This window comes from Hippocampus comes, unplaced genomic scaffold, assembly GCF_001891065.2.
Source record: "Hippocampus comes isolate QL1 unplaced genomic scaffold, H_comes_QL1_v1.1 scaffold570, whole genome shotgun sequence".
Lineage (NCBI taxonomy): Eukaryota > Metazoa > Chordata > Actinopteri > Syngnathiformes > Syngnathidae > Hippocampus > Hippocampus comes.
Genome location: NW_017805000.1, coordinates 218992 through 234406, shown reverse-complemented (window position 1 = coordinate 234406; position 15415 = coordinate 218992). Strand labels below are relative to the sequence as shown.

Below are 15415 nucleotides of genomic sequence, written 5' to 3'. Positions count from 1 at the left end.
TAAAAACAAGTCAGTTTGGGCTCATTACTCAACAGGCTTTATTAAATATTGGTTAAAACTGTGTTTATATTGTATGAAAAAGTTCAGTGGATTTGTGTGCTTGAAGTAGACTCGTGCAAACATGACACATGGAGGCAAACAAGCGTCAAAAGTCAAACATGACGAGTGTCAAAAATTTCCCACTGTCAGTTGCTCGGGCAGGACGACGCCGAGCACTTGCTGTCTGTCTCCGAGTCTGACTCCTCGCCGCCGCTGCAGCCACTTCCGCTTCCGTTACCGACCAGCATCGGGACGTGCTGCTGAGAGGATGGATTTGATCGCATCAGTTTGGTCCCTTGCTTCAGAATTTGACATTCACATTTTTATTTATAAAATACACTTAAACTAATACATGAAGCAATGTTCGTTATTTATACTGTATATGTTGATGACAGTTATTTTGGTAAAAGTGCTCCATCACAGATTTCTTAAATTTTTTTTTTTTTTTTTTTTTTCCGGGATTGTGGGGTGCCCCAGCACTGAGTAGCCACCAAATCACCTTTCCTCATTCAGAACTAAAAATCGCAATCTAGAGTAAGTTGACAATCTTTAAAGTGGCCTTACGTGAGGATCATGTGCTGCGGTCACAAATTGGACACCCGAGTCATTGTTTTTATTTGAGAGCCAACCAACCTCTTGTTCCTGACTCCTCATCAACTCCACGATGTCGTCGTTCCAGCCCAGCATTTCAGCGAACCTCCGCACCGTGTTCTCGAGGTCGCCCAGTTCCATGTGGTCTCCTCTGCGCAGCGGGACCCTCTGGAACGGGCCCACGGCGTGCCGGTTGAGGAGCAGACGTGGCACCGTGGACCGCATCGTGTTTACCAGGCTGGCAAAAGGCTCGATCTGAAACAGCATTTGTGAAGAATTCAGTAACGCTGGAGAGTGAGAGCTCCGCGGACGCCGCTGAGCACCTGTAGCGAGGTCCCCATGATGACGAGCAGGTCGGCTTTGGGGAAGTCTTTGGCGTGGAGGAAGTACTTCTGCGGAAGGTCCTCGCCGAAAAAGACCACGTCGGGCTTGACTGTGGCGGCGCAGAACGTGCATGTGGGGATGTCGCCGTTCATGATGGCACGCTAGGAGACGAACGCCGCCGACGTCAAAAGCGGGCAGGCGTGCTACTGAAATGTGTTTGCGGGGGTTCAAACACACCTTTGCTTCCTCTGCGGGGTACGGCGTGTAGCACAGGTGACAGGAAGCGGTGGCAAAACTGCCATGAGCTTCGACCAATTTGTCATCCGGGATCCCACACACTAAGCAGACAACCATGACTTCAGAATCAAACAAGGCCGGTGAGATCAAATCTAAAAAATGGTGTTGAACATGTCGCGATAGAAAAGGCATCTCGACAACCAGAAAAGCCCTGACCACCGCTGTCTAGTTTATTGTCGCCTTCTGGAGAGAAGCTCAACTGTATTTCCGCATTTGTCACTTACGTTTCTCCAGGCCGTCGATATTCTGCGTGTACACGCGGAGCAGCAGGCCTTTGTGGTGCAGCATGCGGATGAAGTAGTGGATGTAGTTGGGTCTGTGACTGCCGGGATAAAGCGCCTTGGCAAGAGAAAAGAAAGGCTGCGGGTCGTTGGAGAAATAGTCCACGTTGAAAATGGCTTCCGGGTAGGGAACGTTGTATGCTTCCAAGTTGGCGTAAAGGCCCGTCCCGGGAGTTCTGACAGAAGACGGTAGCCAGTTGAAGGGAGAAGGCAATCAATTTAAGACAGAAAAGATGGGCCAGAACACAAACCTGAAGTCGGGAATTCCGCTGGCGGTGCTGATTCCAGCTCCGGTCACCACCACCACGTTCTTACAGCGACCCAGCTTGATCAGGCGGGCCACGGAGGCAAGACCGCAACCGGATTTGACGACAGGGGGAGCTTTCTGACGCTCACCTAACTGCTTTTCATCACTGTGCAGGCCAAGACAACACAATTGGGAGTTTGAACAGATAATGTCCTAATCTGATTCTGAAGCAATCAAACGGTTTCCCACCTCGAAGTTGGGCCTCTCTGCCCACTTACGCTCATCTGACGAAGGTCCTGGGCCAGGGCCGAGTCAGACTGCTTCTTGCGCTGTTTCCCGTACTGGTCCAGGCCAGAGTCCTGAGACTCGGCGCTTCTGGAACTGCGTGTTGTTCGCACGAGCGTCGGCCGCGGGGACCTTTTATCTTCATCGGGCTTGGACTTTTTCATCCTGGTACCTTGAGAAAGTAATGAAACAAAATGACACAACTCACGCCTGAAAAGGAGGAAAGCTGCCAGTTTCATTCAAAGCGGCTATTTTCGGATCAATTCGGTCAGTTCTAGTGGTTCTTCTAAGAAATTACTCTGATAGATGATTGAGTTTTAGTTCGGTAAACAAATTTCAATTAATGCGTTAATCGCCACATCTCTAATTGTAATAGTTTTATCAAAAGTACATGAGAAGAGGACCTTGAAGAAATAACGGCATCATAAATTGCAATCAAAATATTGAGGAAAAAAATATTCTCTCAGTCGATCGGCACTAACTCACATCCAGATGCTCGTGAGAAGAGAAGACTAAGCGGCCACGTAACTGACGCCGCTCACAGGGTCACGCCCCTTAAAGGCACACATACTGCACACCACTCCTGTTGTAGTGACTTTTCCCAGCATACAATAATTACACTTTATAAAACCAGCCTATTGCTTCATAACCCTTATCATTTTTTTTATACAATAGGGGGTCGTCTTCAATAGAAAAGGTGCAACAATTTCTACAACTTTGGGTTGGCTGGAACAGATTACTGGCCTTTCAACTCATTTCAATGGGGATATGGATTTACTGTGAATTGAGTTACGATTTTTGTCACAAAATAAATTCAACTCGTAAATCATGGCAGCACTGTATTCTAGACAAAACGACAGCTTCTAGTGCGTGGGATGAGCACGATGGTGAATTTGACGACTTGCCATCAATCAATCCGTGGGGCAAAAAAGGTTGGGGACCCCTGTTCTAGACAAAACTACACCTTCTAGTGCGTGGGATGAGCACGGTGGTGAATTTGACGACTTGCCATCAATCAGTCTGTGAACTCAACAAAGTCAGAGCTTGAATGAACAATCTTATGGGTGATGACCTTTAGGTATTCCTCGGCACACTCATTCCTCTCAGGCCATATTTAGAAAGCTGTTAACGTGGAATCAACCCTTCTTGCGTGATCTCCCTCAGCACTCTGACATGCTTTAAAACCTCCAACTGTTGAACAAAAGCTAATGGCTGCAATATATTAAGCAAACGCCACCCCCTCTTTTCCATCGTGACGCCACCTTTACCCACGGCCTCACTTCTGAGAAGCTACGCTAATACAGTCCACAGCTGTGGTATCTTTACTGTTCAGGGAAAAGTGGAGGGGTTAGCTGGGGGGGGGGGGGGGTGAGGGGGGGTTTTTTTTTGAGGGGGTGGACTCTGTTCCACCCAAAAAAAAAAAAAAAAAGATTGACCATGTGTCAACAAACCCAGCTGGGGAACAGAAAAAGATGCCCCCCCCCTTCCCTATATGAGCAGGGACTGCAGAGATAAATGATACAGAGGCGGGATTCAATAAAGAGAGAACAGAGGCGCACAGGGAGGAAGGAGGAGGTGGGGGGGGGGTCTTCGTTTCCAAAGCTATTGCGGGCCGAGAGGAATGAGTGATCAGCGAGGGAGCACACAAAAGGAGCTACAAGCCAGAAAAGTCGACTGCCCCGAAGATAAGGCCTTTGCCTCTCCCCTCCAGTGGCCCCTTAGCGCCCCCTGGAGGCCACGACAAGAGTACAGGAGCCCCCCTCCATGGATACTTCACAGGCCCGTCCTCAAATCAAGGCGATTATAGAAAATCCTAAGAGCATTTATCATGTACTAGTACATTTTTTGTCCTCGGTCGTTCAACAACTTTGGCATATAGTACTACTAAGACCACTCGATGTTGCGGGGGAGGCCAAACTGTGCGTTACTTAACAATTCAGTGCTACGAATACTATGAGAGTACTCAGCGCTTCACTGGTAGTATTAGTAGTGTGCAGATGTCACCTGCTGCGGTTTTGCCTCAGCAGTAACCTAGTTGGAAGTTGTTCGACAAGTGTGTAGAAATGTCATTGAGCAATAGACAAACAAACGGGTTAGTAAGAACGTTGTTCGACGAGCGCAACCGAGTTTCCACAATTAATACTAGTGCGGATAAAGAGTGTATTTGGACTCAAGGCGGATATGAAATAAATGCTCAAGCAAGTTTGCATCAGCGTGTTTTTTTTTTTTTTAAATCAAATGCAGAGTGCATTGCTGTTAAGGAAGGAAAATCTTCTTGGACTCATTTGAGAAGGCAATAGTTTTTTTTTTTTTGGAACACATCCTTAAGAACTATTAAAATCAGCGGGATGCCGAGGTCGTCTTTTGTGTAGCCTTTTCTCTGTCAGACACTGCCGCTGAGTACAGGCAATAAATCAGCTGCCTACTTACTTAATAAAGTGAAAATGGAGGAGAGAACAGCATGCTTTTTTTTTCTGAAAAAAAAAAAAAAAATCTCTTCAAGCTTTTGCCCCAAGTCAAGCACGTTCACCGGGTGTCCGGGAAGTCAAACATCAGTCGCATTGGCGAGAGAAGGCCTAACCATGATCGAAAATGCTCTTATCGTTCTTAAATGAAAGAACGAATCCTTGTATAAATGACAAAAGCTCCTTTAAAAAGGATTTGAGTGACCCCCACGCCCACCCCCCCTTAAGCCCACCCCTCCCTTGTTTAGCCTTTCACACAGTTTGCTCTTCACGGTGGAGAAGTCGAAGGCCCGTTGTGGCCTCAGTGTGCCGCAGCACCGGACCACCAGCGGTGTCGCTGCTCACATGAGGGCTGCGGTGATCTCATTAGGACCCCCGCACAACAGTGGGCACACTCCAGTGCTCACCATTATACCCCCTCCACCCCCCCTTCTCAAAAAAAAAAAAAAAAAAAGATAATCCTTTTACAATTTCAGTGGGAGGGACTCCGACTCCAACTCGGACAAAGAGCAAATCAGGTCAGTGTAAAAACGAGCACATGTTGCTAATGTTGCATCAACAGTGTGATTTGTCGGCCCGTTATTACAAAAGCAGCACACAAAAGGTCGACTGGAGAACAAATGTTTCGCCAACCTCTATTGAGCCAAGGCATATATTTTACATTCGAAAAATCTCACGCCCCATCAAAATTTCAAAAAAGCCGCAAAAGTACCTACTACAATGATGACATCATCGAAATTTACTTGCTAATTTGCTTACTCATCTGGGACTGTTGAACTAAACTTGTAGTACGTAATTTGCATACTAACATGATTTTAGTGCACATCTGACCTGGTGATCTCTCACGGAACATTGCTTGTGAATCACTGATCAAAAAAAAAAAAACGTCCACAAGTGCTATGAAAACTACATTTGTCCAATCGGGTGAATTTGCAATCTATATTTCTTCAAATATGACTGACAGACGTGTTGTCTGAATAAATAAGTAAATGCTGCACCTCATATAAGACTGGGAAAAAATGATCAGCTGGCTCACCTTTTCCGTGACATCTGCTACTAGCACGCAGCCCAGCCGTGGAATCTGTAAAGCTGACGTTTATGTTAGATTGTAAAGGAAAGTGTGCCAAGTTGCAGCATTCCAGAACTAAAAGCGGCTACAGAGGCCGTAAAATATTATATATCCATCCACCCACTTTCTAAATTGCTTATACACATTTGGGCCGTTGGTGCGCCTATCCCAGCTGATTTCAGCCGAGCGACAGGCTACACGCTAGCCAATCGTAGACATTATGTATCATAAGATAAATTATTTGGTGACATATGTGAAATTATCTAATGACAGAAAACTAATAAATACCGTATATTTTGTCATATCATCGTCTTTGGTACAATTCCCATTCATTTGGGCGGTGCTTGTCCTTAGCGTTTAACCCATGCACTCATTTTAGCCCCCCGCCCCCGCCACAAAACAAGCGATGGCAACAGACAGCTTGGTCGCCGTGGAAACCTCTTCATCACTTGATCAGAGAGGCAACAGCTCAATGTTTTGCCTCCCCACCTGCTCGCTAATGACACATCAGCGTGTGTAGTGCCTTTGTGTGGCCCTCCACTGACACAAAGCCGCGCATGCTAATTTGTGTTAGCATATTGGCTGGTGTCACACCGGGGAAGGACGACGACTAATGACTGTTGTCCCCCCGTTACCCCACTGAGGACGCTCCTTCTAGCTCCACTTCCAGCTCCATACGACTGAGGCCTTCAATAGGTAGAAATGGGACAACAAGCCAACTGGCTATTTTCTCTGTTAGCTGTCTTTTGTCGCACCGCAAAATGCTGACACGTGAACCTCAGAATGGCCTTAATTTATAATTTGTTGAAAAATGGCACACTATTTATGAATTAAAATGTAATAAAAGTGTCATGCTTGATATTACACTGCACTACAAGATATCACACAATTACAAAATTATTTGTTTTTTAAACTTTAATCCCGGTAACCCTAAACTGAGATTTTTTTTTTCTTGAAATAAATTTAATTTAGCATATGTTGACAATACAGTGCGTTGAATAGTTTTAGCATGTACACACGATGAAGTGGCCCTCGATTGAAAAAGGGGCTCTGAAATACAGATAATAAATAAGAAATGTTTGGTTATTTGTTCTTGGTTTTCAACATGTTATTTTAAATACAATACAATACATCTTGATTTATTTCGCACTTTCAGAACAGATGCAGCTGTAACAAAGCGCTGTACAGAACATTTAACATAAAATAATAAAACCAAAGAACAAGTTAAGTTTCAAATACCTTAAAAATAAATATTTTACAAAATTAAATCAGGAAAAAACATCACTCATATTTAATCTGGTTTTTTTTTTTTTACCAGTGTGTTTACCAAAGTTTGAGATTTTTTAAATGTCTGATTTCCAAGACTTACTGGAAGAAGAAGATATTTTTTCTCGTTGTATCTACATGCACTTTTATCCCAGTTTGTAAAGTCATTTAAATATTTTTTTATTCTATTCAGTCCAATCTCCAAAATAAATATGATGCAACGTAAAAACAAGCATCACAGTAATCGCCGTATTTAGGATTTTTAATTTGTGTTATATTGATTCCTTAGAACATTTTTCTTACTCCGAGTTGGTTCTGTTGATCAAGGACTCCTCCGACGCGTTCCTGGCGTACAAATTCGGGTTACGTCGCAGCCTGACGAATGAAATTCATCGTAAACCGGAGACCATTCGTATAATTTTCTGAGCAATAATGCCTTTGGAAAGGGTTAGAGTGCCACCTGCTGTAATCAGGATGTAATTGCATGTGGATACACAAAGTACTTCTTGTTGTTTACTCATTTCCTAAACAATGACAAATATATTGACCCCTTTAACAGCATATGAAACTGCTCAACGGACCGTTTGAATCGTATATTAACAAGAAACACGTACATGACAAAGAGTGCTTAGTTGCAGCTTGGTGAAGCTTACAGTTCTGGTGACAGAAACATACATTTAAAACGATTTTAGATACCTTTTGTCTCCAGCAGAGCAGAACTTCCGAGATTCCAACAGACGGGGATGTTGTGATGGCGTAGAATAATTTGTTTAGGTGAGGAAAAAACGGGGGACTAAATTAACAAGATCCAAACCGTGTCGTAAAAGCACGTAAGTGTCATCTCGGCGGTCGCTTCCGGACACTCACGAAGCCAATACAAACACTGGCGGGAAAAAAAAAAAAAAAAAAAACGGGGCTCGTGTCACGTGGTATAGCGTTTCCGTTTTCCATGTTTTGTTTGTTTTGTAATGTTGTTTTGTGCTGAAATATCAATGTGCAAAGTACAAAACAGAATAAAAAATCATGATCAATTAAATGAGTGATTTCCGTTTGTATATTTTTTCTCTTTATAAACTCTCTCATAAACAGTGAACAATTTGTCTCCTGTATATGTACCAAATATCCTTATTTTAAAAAGAAGTGAGACATTTTTTAATAATGTTCAAGTTCTTTTACAGAACTTTCACTCGAACCAAAGTGTAACGAAAAAGAAGCGAGAGAGAAAACAATCACACTAAATGCAAGGGGGTGGAGCCTTATCTCATCCTCCGAGAAAAAAAACAACCGACTGAGTCGGGTCAGTCTCTCAGTCGCCAACCGCACAAATTCACACATTATTTATTATTTTAACACAATTTTGGGAGTCGATTCTTTGTGTCAAAGGGTGCAAAAAATAGCAGGTAAGTTGCCATATTGTGTCAACTTACTGGAGTTTGTTGCAAGATGTCAGCCATAACAGCCGCTGTTCCTAAAACCGTACGAGTTTGTGTAAAAACGCGCTAAAACCTACAAGATATGCATTTATTATTGGTGCATTACACGAACATAAATAATAATACTGATAAATAAAAACATGATATGCGTTTTTCTCGATTTGGTGGGGGTGCTGTTGTTCACCAGGAGCGAAGTGACGTGTCTCGCTGCGTAACCTAGAATATTCGAAAGAAGGCAAATAAAACCATGCAATTCATCCAGCTACATAATATTCTACAAATCAAATTAAATTCTTTGCAAACACGAGTGCAGACATCGCAAGTGGTTGTGTTTCACTTGAGGTTGCCGTAGTTAACCAAACTTAAGCTCTCGTGGGTTATAGCCGCTTTGCTAGCGTGCGATGCTGTCAAATAATCGTTTTTAAATCCTCGCTCCATACTGCCACGTCGCGTCCGTACTTATGTCAACAAGTTACGGCGTGTCGTGCTTTGCGATGTTGTTACTTCAAATAGCTTGCCACAGGTCCACACCTCGTTGCAGTTTACAGGTCCTGCTGTGCAAGTTGTCTTTGTATTTGCAGTGAACAGGTCTGCCTTGTTTGTGGAACAGCAGCACAACCCAGAACAAACTCTTCGTTTATTTTTTTTTTTTTAACCTTCGCAGTTTTAAGCTGTTTGATTTTCCAAATCCTTTAATGTCCATTTGAAGTCCCATGTTACGCTTGCAATTTTTTTTCTACCTCTGTTTGGCATTTCTGGACAACTTTCTCATTCTAGTAGGACAAGTAGATGTTACATGTGAGGCAAAACTGGAGCGACCAAAATCTCTTTAAAACTACTAGCACAGTAGCTTCCTTGTTAAGTCGAATTGCGTTCTAGTAGGCACTAGAAATGGTAGTAGGACACAGTTGTTTACTGGTGTGCCATGGTCATTCTACCAGTGCGCCGAATTGCCCAATTTATGAGGACAAAAACACTAAATACTCATCGAAGTTCAACTTATGCACACCTGACATTTTTGGAGACATTTTCAACTGACCGATCCATAATCAAACCAATTAAACATAATGAAAGTTACCCCTAAATGCCATGGGAATATTATTTTAATTTTCTGTCCAGAGTCTCGTAATAAGCACACATCTGCTCAAAAACCGCCACTGTGCTCTATTGTTGCGACGGTTTGTTCCTTGATAATACTGTTGGAGTGCATCTATTTTAATTGATATTTTTGTAACTATTTCCATTATTTCTCCCCCCACAGAGATGAGTCAGGCAGAGCAGGTGCTTGAGGGTACACCTGCTAACCTTAATGATGAGCCAATAGATTCAGGTCAGTGAATGAAGACTATGTATTTGTATGTCACACACACAATATTTAACATTTCAACTGATTTTATTTTTTTCTTAACGTGCCAGGCCCACACGTGAAATTGTGGCATCCAGACTACCAGAAAAAAATGTTGAACGTAAATCAGGCACTGCAGACATTATAAAATCAAAAATAAACAATGTTTACTTGCTTAATTTTTGAATGTATTGGTGTGATTAGAAAATATTTCATCCCCCCCCCACATAACGCTATGGGGGATGCACATGCAAAAGTCAATAAATAGCCTGTGGTGTCATGGGAAGAATGCCAAATGTAAACCATGCACTGCAGAGATAATAAAACCATAAGGAGAAGAATTAACATTGTTGAATTACTTAATTTTTAAACGTTTTGGTATTGGTTTCAAGATTTATCAGTCATCACACCAATACCAAAATGCCAGTCAATACCTCATGGCATTAGAGGAAAATGCTACAAACGTACCATTTAGCCTCCAAGTTTGCTCGGACCTGTTTGCAAGTACATTCGAACGTACTCTCAAGTAGGTTTGAATGTATTTGCCAGTCAAAATATTTTTCCTCCTTCATGGCAGCGCCACACTTCCATTTAATTCTGACGTGTACATCAGTTGCACGTGATTAAAAAATGTTAAACTAACATATATCATTTGAATATTTTCATGGTCAAGAGAAGAAAATTGCATCAATTTCCCACTTTTTATTCTTGTGCAACTGAAAGTTAAGCAAAAATTGGAGTGAATTCACTAATTAGGGCACTATTTAGTGGCTAGGGAGTGTTTCCGAACACGGCCATTGTAACATCGGCCAGCATTACTGATTATTAAGGCCTTGGGCAGTTTCGATTGACATGGCTGCACATATCGGCCAAAATCTGATTCTCTAAAAATAAATTAAAAAAATCTAACACCCGGGCGACACAGTCGACAACTGGTTAGCACATTGGCCTCACAGTGCAGAGGTATAGAGTTCGATTCCGGATCTGGTCTTCCTGTGTGGAGTTGCATGTTCTCCCCGCGCCTGCGTGGGTTTCCTGCGGGTACTCCGGTTTCCTCCCACATTCCAAAAATCTGCATAGCAGGCTGATGAAACACTCTAAATTGTCCGTAGGTGTGGTTGCGAGCCTGAATAGTTGTTTGTCTACGTGTGTCCTGTGATTGGCTAGCAACCAGTTCAGGGAGTACCCCGCCTACTGCCTAAGACAGTTGGGATAGGCTCCGGCACGCCGGCGACCCTCGTGAGGAGAAGCAGATTAGAAAATTGATGGAGGGATCTAACACCCACATCCACTAGTGGAAGCAGTGCAGCCAAGAAAAAAAAATCTGTGAATGAAAAACCCTATCTTCTGTTGGTAATAAATTAATCGAACAAATGTTGGGGTTGTAAATGTTGGTCAGAGGTTCTGATAGCCTTTAGGGCCGCAGATAAGGCCTTGCTGGCCCTTGACTGTCCACCACTGCGTATCATTCACATGTCACATTTATCCACCAGACACCCTCAAAGAGCACCCTCCAACCCAGACGGGCATGCTGGGCAGGTTGGCGGGGGGCTTGTATGGCGTCACCAAAGGGGCTGTGGAAGCTACCGTGGGCGGCGTGACCTGGGTGGGAGGAAAAAGCCTGGATCTCACCAAGACGGCCGTCAGCTCCGTGGCCGCCGTGCCCGCGGCCGGAGTGGGCCTTGTCAAAGGAGGAGTGTGCGCCGTCGCCGGCGGCGTGACGGCGGTCGGCTCGGCCGTGGTCAGCAGAGTTCCGATCGGAGGAGGCAAAAAGAAGGACAAATCCGACTGACGGCGAGAGGAGAGCGAAAGCACACCGCCCGGGGTGTTGATCACACTGAGAGTTGGCATCAGATATCGCCAGGTCGAGGCAGCAAGGCGATGAGCAATATGGGACTCAAGCAATCAATGTGAATGTGTTGTTCTTTGCTTTTTGTATTCACTTTCTGTTCAGTATAACGGCGTGTTTATAAACTCCAAGAGACTGTACCGTGGTTTGTTCTGGAGGGAAGCCTTTTCTTTTCACCTGGTAGTCAAGTGATCCAATAAAATGTCCATGTCTCATTTTGAACTGCGGGCTGCACAAGACAAATCCTAAATGCACTTGAAAATCACCAGCGAGACAATCAGCCATGAATGCAAATCAATAATTGAGGATCAGGTTTTTTTTGTTCCATGTTTTTATTTCAATTAGTCATGCAAGCTTGAAATATTCGGGTAAAATTTGAGGATGACTCAAGTGCTCTACATCCTTTATTTACATTCATCTAGCATTTTCTCGACCCATGAACTTCAATGTCCCCCTGCCCACGTATCCAACCTTTTAATTTTTGAGTACATTTTGCACAACTTGCTGTTTCTTGAACACGGCCCACAATGGGACAATTCACAACACGTTTGTGTCGGACCAAAACGTCGACAAGGTTATCACACCTCATGCCTTTCTGTGACTCTTTCGGTTTCTCTGGAGCAGCCTGCTGATGACACGGTGACACTCAGTGGCCTCTTTCCCTGCGAGAACATCTTGTTTGAAACTTTGTAATGATGATGTTGTGTTGCCCAATTGTTCGGTGTCATCTCGGACTTGTGATGTCAAAAATGCAAAAAGCAAAATGAAGGGGGATTGTTTAATTTGTTTAATTCTAATTCAGCTCAGACATTTATTGGTCCATTCATGATTCAAAGCGGCAAATCACAGTGTTAGCATCGGAGAGACAGGAAGAGTCACAGAAAGACACGGAAGTGTTGGTGCACAGCAAGTTGTGTAAAATGCACCGAAACATGGAACAGTTGGGCATGTGAGTCATGTCATTTTTGTCAGTTATGTAAGTCTAGAAACTTAAACCAACCCTGAACTCAAATGTACCTGCTCCTCCATTTTGTTTTCGAGGTCATTGTTCATGTTCCGCACGAGACATAAACACATTTTTGGGGGCATTTATTGTTCAAATGTTAACTATCATGTTGGCAAAAAAAATCTTCTGACTACATTTGAATCAAGAAATGGAAAAGTAAACATTACTACAATAAATTGTGAAGGATTGGATGGATTTGTTGGTGAAATGCAGACGAAACATTTGCAAGCTTTTATTTTTTTCTTTGATACAGGTAGTCTGGATAACTTGCACAGTGACAATTGGGGTAGAAAAGGCAGCATTTTATTTTTGATAGCATAAAAAAATTGCTAGATGTTCTTGTTTCCGTTTAATTCAATTTGACTGTTGCTGAGAGCAACGTGGTTTTGGGATTTCAAAATGATATACAATCAGTTCAGCTGAATTACAATTGTTCATTCTGCTATATTATTTACAGTGCATAAAGTATTGCAGGACACAAAATATAAGCATTCATTGTACATAAAAGCACTTTTTTTTATATGTTTTGCTTACAGGCATTTGAGGAATCCATTTTATTCTCATTGCATTTTTAGATTTGACGCATATGCCTTGTAGCAGACTTTCGAGATATCATACGTAAAGTCACCAATATGTTGTTTCAATGAAATGTCAAAACTTTGCAACTGCTCTGTTTACACTGCCCGGTGCTAATCATCTGCAGAGGTCCAGAAGAGGCCACGATCCTTGGCTCAGCCATCTTCTTGACCGCATATTTCGCATCTCTCCCTGTACAAACACAACAATGGTTAGCCTGACATCTACAATGTATATACGGTAGTTTATTTTTTTTTTTTACTGTGTTCCTTACTTCTCCGGCTTAAGCAACTCGGCTCACAAGAGAAGCCAGCTCCAGCGTTGCAGATAGATGTACTGCAGTGAATATACACCTGGACAAGGAGAGCAGCGCATATTTTATATGTGCTGTTCAATGGCAACCGTTTCCGGCGCAGCACAAAATAACATGTCGTTCACTGTTAGAAGAGATTTTGTTTCAAATATAAGACCGCGGAGTTCGGATGTTTTGTAGGCTGCACGCCGGCCACTAAACAACGGGTTACCTGCTCTTTTTGTGGTTCTAGTGAGTTGGGGTCCACGAAGGTAAACATTTGGAAACTGAAACGCCTGTAATGTCTTGGGAAGTCCAGACCAGAGTTAGGACCAACTGGAACCAAAGAAGACGTGTAGCGATCATCCCTGTTTGGACACCTGGGGAAGGAACAGGTCAAAGCGGTTAGCAAGGACTCGGTGATCACCAAGAACCCGCAAAATCTTTCAGCCAGATAATATGACACTCAGTCAACACATTGAGAAAACATGTCATCATCATGAAAATCGTTTGTTTTTACCCGTCAATAAGAATGTCCCACTGAGGCAGACTGTGAGGATTTTCACTCGTGGTGGCCCAACAGCGGCCGAGATTAAGGACAAGGTTGGCGTCACTCCTATCCATGAGTTGAACCTCCACATACACGGGATCCCTCAAGATTCTGGTCACAGGATAGTCCGCGGCCACATAGTAAGAGTTGTAGGCCACTTCCTCTGTGAGTATATACACCGTAATTATTTTCTGTCTCCAAACAATGCGGGGGGTACCAGGAGTGCATGCACATACCTTCGTCACAACCCTTCGTGAGGCATCGCCCATTACCCAACCTCAGCTGCACACTGATGGGACCCCGAGCAAACACTGCTGCAGGATGCTCGTGCGGTTGGAAAATTTCTGCAACAATAGTTTCAACTGAAGTGCCCCTGTACCGACATTGGAAGAGTAAACTGAAAAGAGAACAATCGCATCAGGTTGATCGTTACGGAGCCTTTGATTTGACAGTATTGCTCATAACATTGTACGTAATCCCTTACTCGAAGCTGCTGTCTCGGGTTGTAGCACCCAGAGGTCCCATGGCCACTTCATACGAGGAGGTCATCCTATTCTCATAGATTATCATACCAGGCTCCTCCTGCAAGAGATGTTTCGAGATGATTTGGGACTCGAGTATTCATTTTTGTGGCTTCAAAAAAAATTGGATCTAACCGTAACGACAGTGCCACAGGTGGTCACAGGAAACTGGTAGATGGCAAAAGCGGAATTCGAGTCAACAGTCATGCAGCCAGGACCATCTCCCAATAGTGAAAAGGTTTCCAGGTCGATGGAGGGTAAGGTGACAGCTCTGGCTACCACTACGATAAACTGAGCATCTTTGGTGCACTGGACCGTCACTACAAGAGCACAAAAGACAAATGTGATGCATGACAAAATCCTCTTGTCCTGGCTCGACAGAAGGAAAAAAGCTAAGGAGATTGTTCGGTCCTCAACAACTCACCCGCCTTCCCAAAGTAGCACATGCCTCCATTATAGCAGCACTGAAGAGCTTCACAAGCCTCCGCAGAGATATCATCTCTTCCACACGGGACTCGAACAGTTGTATACACATCACACCTATTGAAAGGAGTCGTGGGGTATTGGGTGTCAGGGTTCGTCGTAAGTTTGGTAGAATGATCATAAACAAAAGCATCAGGAAAATGATTTAGGGGAGGATTGCCATGTTGAACACCCCAATCAGGAATTTTAACAGGATTTTGCCCTCCAGGAACTTTAACAGGATTCTGTCCTGGAGAATTTTCAACAGGATTCTGTCCTGTGGGATTTTTTACAGGATTTTGTCCTCCGGGATTTTGAGGATTCTGTCCTCCGGGATTTTGAGGATTCTGCACTCCGGGATTTTGAGGATTCTGTCCTCCCGGATTTTGAGGATTCTGTCCTCCGGGATTTTGAGGATACTGCATTCCGGGATTTTGAGGATACCGCATTCCGGGATTTTGACCAGGATACTGCCCTCCGTGTTTTTCAGGATTATGTTGTCCTCGTGGTTTTGGAG

The 15415-nt window shown here is 43.6% G+C and overlaps 3 protein-coding genes across 5 annotated transcripts; 1 reads left to right on the top strand and 2 right to left on the bottom strand.

The window, feature by feature from the left end:
* Nucleotides 1-14: 14 nt before the first annotated feature.
* On the bottom strand, nt 15-7655 carry LOC109531260 (NAD-dependent protein deacetylase sirtuin-3). 2 transcript variants are annotated; one of them, XM_019895467.1, is made up of 8 exons: nt 7561-7655; nt 2029-2236; nt 1784-1945; nt 1476-1708; nt 1192-1292; nt 954-1115; nt 673-885; nt 15-299 (listed from the first exon to the last, which is right to left on the bottom strand). In XM_019895467.1, exons 2-8 carry the CDS (start codon nt 2226-2228, stop codon nt 186-188), a joined length of 1185 nt encoding a protein of 394 aa, XP_019751026.1. In that variant the 5' UTR covers nt 2229-2236; nt 7561-7655; the 3' UTR covers nt 15-185. The 2 variants fall into 2 exon arrangements, with proteins under 2 accessions (XP_019751026.1, XP_019751034.1); XM_019895475.1 differs by having other exon boundaries at nt 15-296.
* A 461-nt stretch (nt 7656-8116) lies between these two features.
* Nucleotides 8117-12688, top strand: tmem263 (transmembrane protein 263). Of its 2 annotated transcripts, none has more exons than XM_019895651.1 (3): nt 8117-8264; nt 9559-9627; nt 11133-12688. In XM_019895651.1, exons 2-3 carry the CDS (start codon nt 9561-9563, stop codon nt 11432-11434), a joined length of 369 nt encoding a protein of 122 aa, XP_019751210.1. In that variant the 5' UTR covers nt 8117-8264; nt 9559-9560; the 3' UTR covers nt 11435-12688. The 2 variants fall into 2 exon arrangements, with proteins under 2 accessions (XP_019751210.1, XP_019751220.1); XM_019895661.1 differs by having other exon boundaries at nt 8118-8264; nt 11136-12688.
* On the bottom strand, nt 12577-15379 carry LOC109531367 (zona pellucida sperm-binding protein 1-like). The gene is made up of 8 exons (XM_019895638.1): nt 14861-15379; nt 14572-14756; nt 14400-14497; nt 14152-14312; nt 13886-14078; nt 13598-13745; nt 13348-13426; nt 12577-13265 (listed from the first exon to the last, which is right to left on the bottom strand). The coding sequence occupies exons 1-8, from the start codon at nt 15345-15347 to the stop codon at nt 13138-13140; spliced, it is 1479 nt and encodes a 492-aa protein (XP_019751197.1). The 5' UTR covers nt 15348-15379; the 3' UTR covers nt 12577-13137.
* Nucleotides 15380-15415: the final 36 nt, after the last annotated feature.

Excerpts from the sequence above, each read along its gene's own strand:
- LOC109531260 (XM_019895467.1), bottom strand. The coding sequence starts at position 2,228 with ATGAAAAAGTCCAAGCCCGATGAAGATAAAAGGTCCCCGCGGCCGACG. Across the intron at positions 1,946-2,028 it reads CAGAGAGGCCCAACTTCGAG|TGATGAAAAGCAGTTAGGTG; the intron begins GTGGGAAACCGT and ends TGGCCTGCACAG. Across the intron at positions 886-953 it reads TCATGGGGACCTCGCTACAG|ATCGAGCCTTTTGCCAGCCT; the intron begins GTGCTCAGCGGC and ends ATGCTGTTTCAG.
- tmem263 (XM_019895651.1), top strand. The coding sequence starts at position 9,561 with ATGAGTCAGGCAGAGCAGGTGCTTGAGGGTACACCTGCTAACCTTAAT. Across the intron at positions 9,628-11,132 it reads TGATGAGCCAATAGATTCAG|CAGACACCCTCAAAGAGCAC; the intron begins GTCAGTGAATGA and ends ACATTTATCCAC.
- LOC109531367 (XM_019895638.1), bottom strand. The coding sequence starts at position 15,347 with ATGCGGTATCCTCAAAATCCCGGAATGCAGTATCCTCAAAATCCCGGA. Across the intron at positions 14,757-14,860 it reads GTGCTACTTTGGGAAGGCGG|TGACGGTCCAGTGCACCAAA; the intron begins GTGAGTTGTTGA and ends GTGCTCTTGTAG. Across the intron at positions 13,746-13,885 it reads TGGGACATTCTTATTGACGG|GTGTCCAAACAGGGATGATC; the intron begins GTAAAAACAAAC and ends TTCCTTCCCCAG.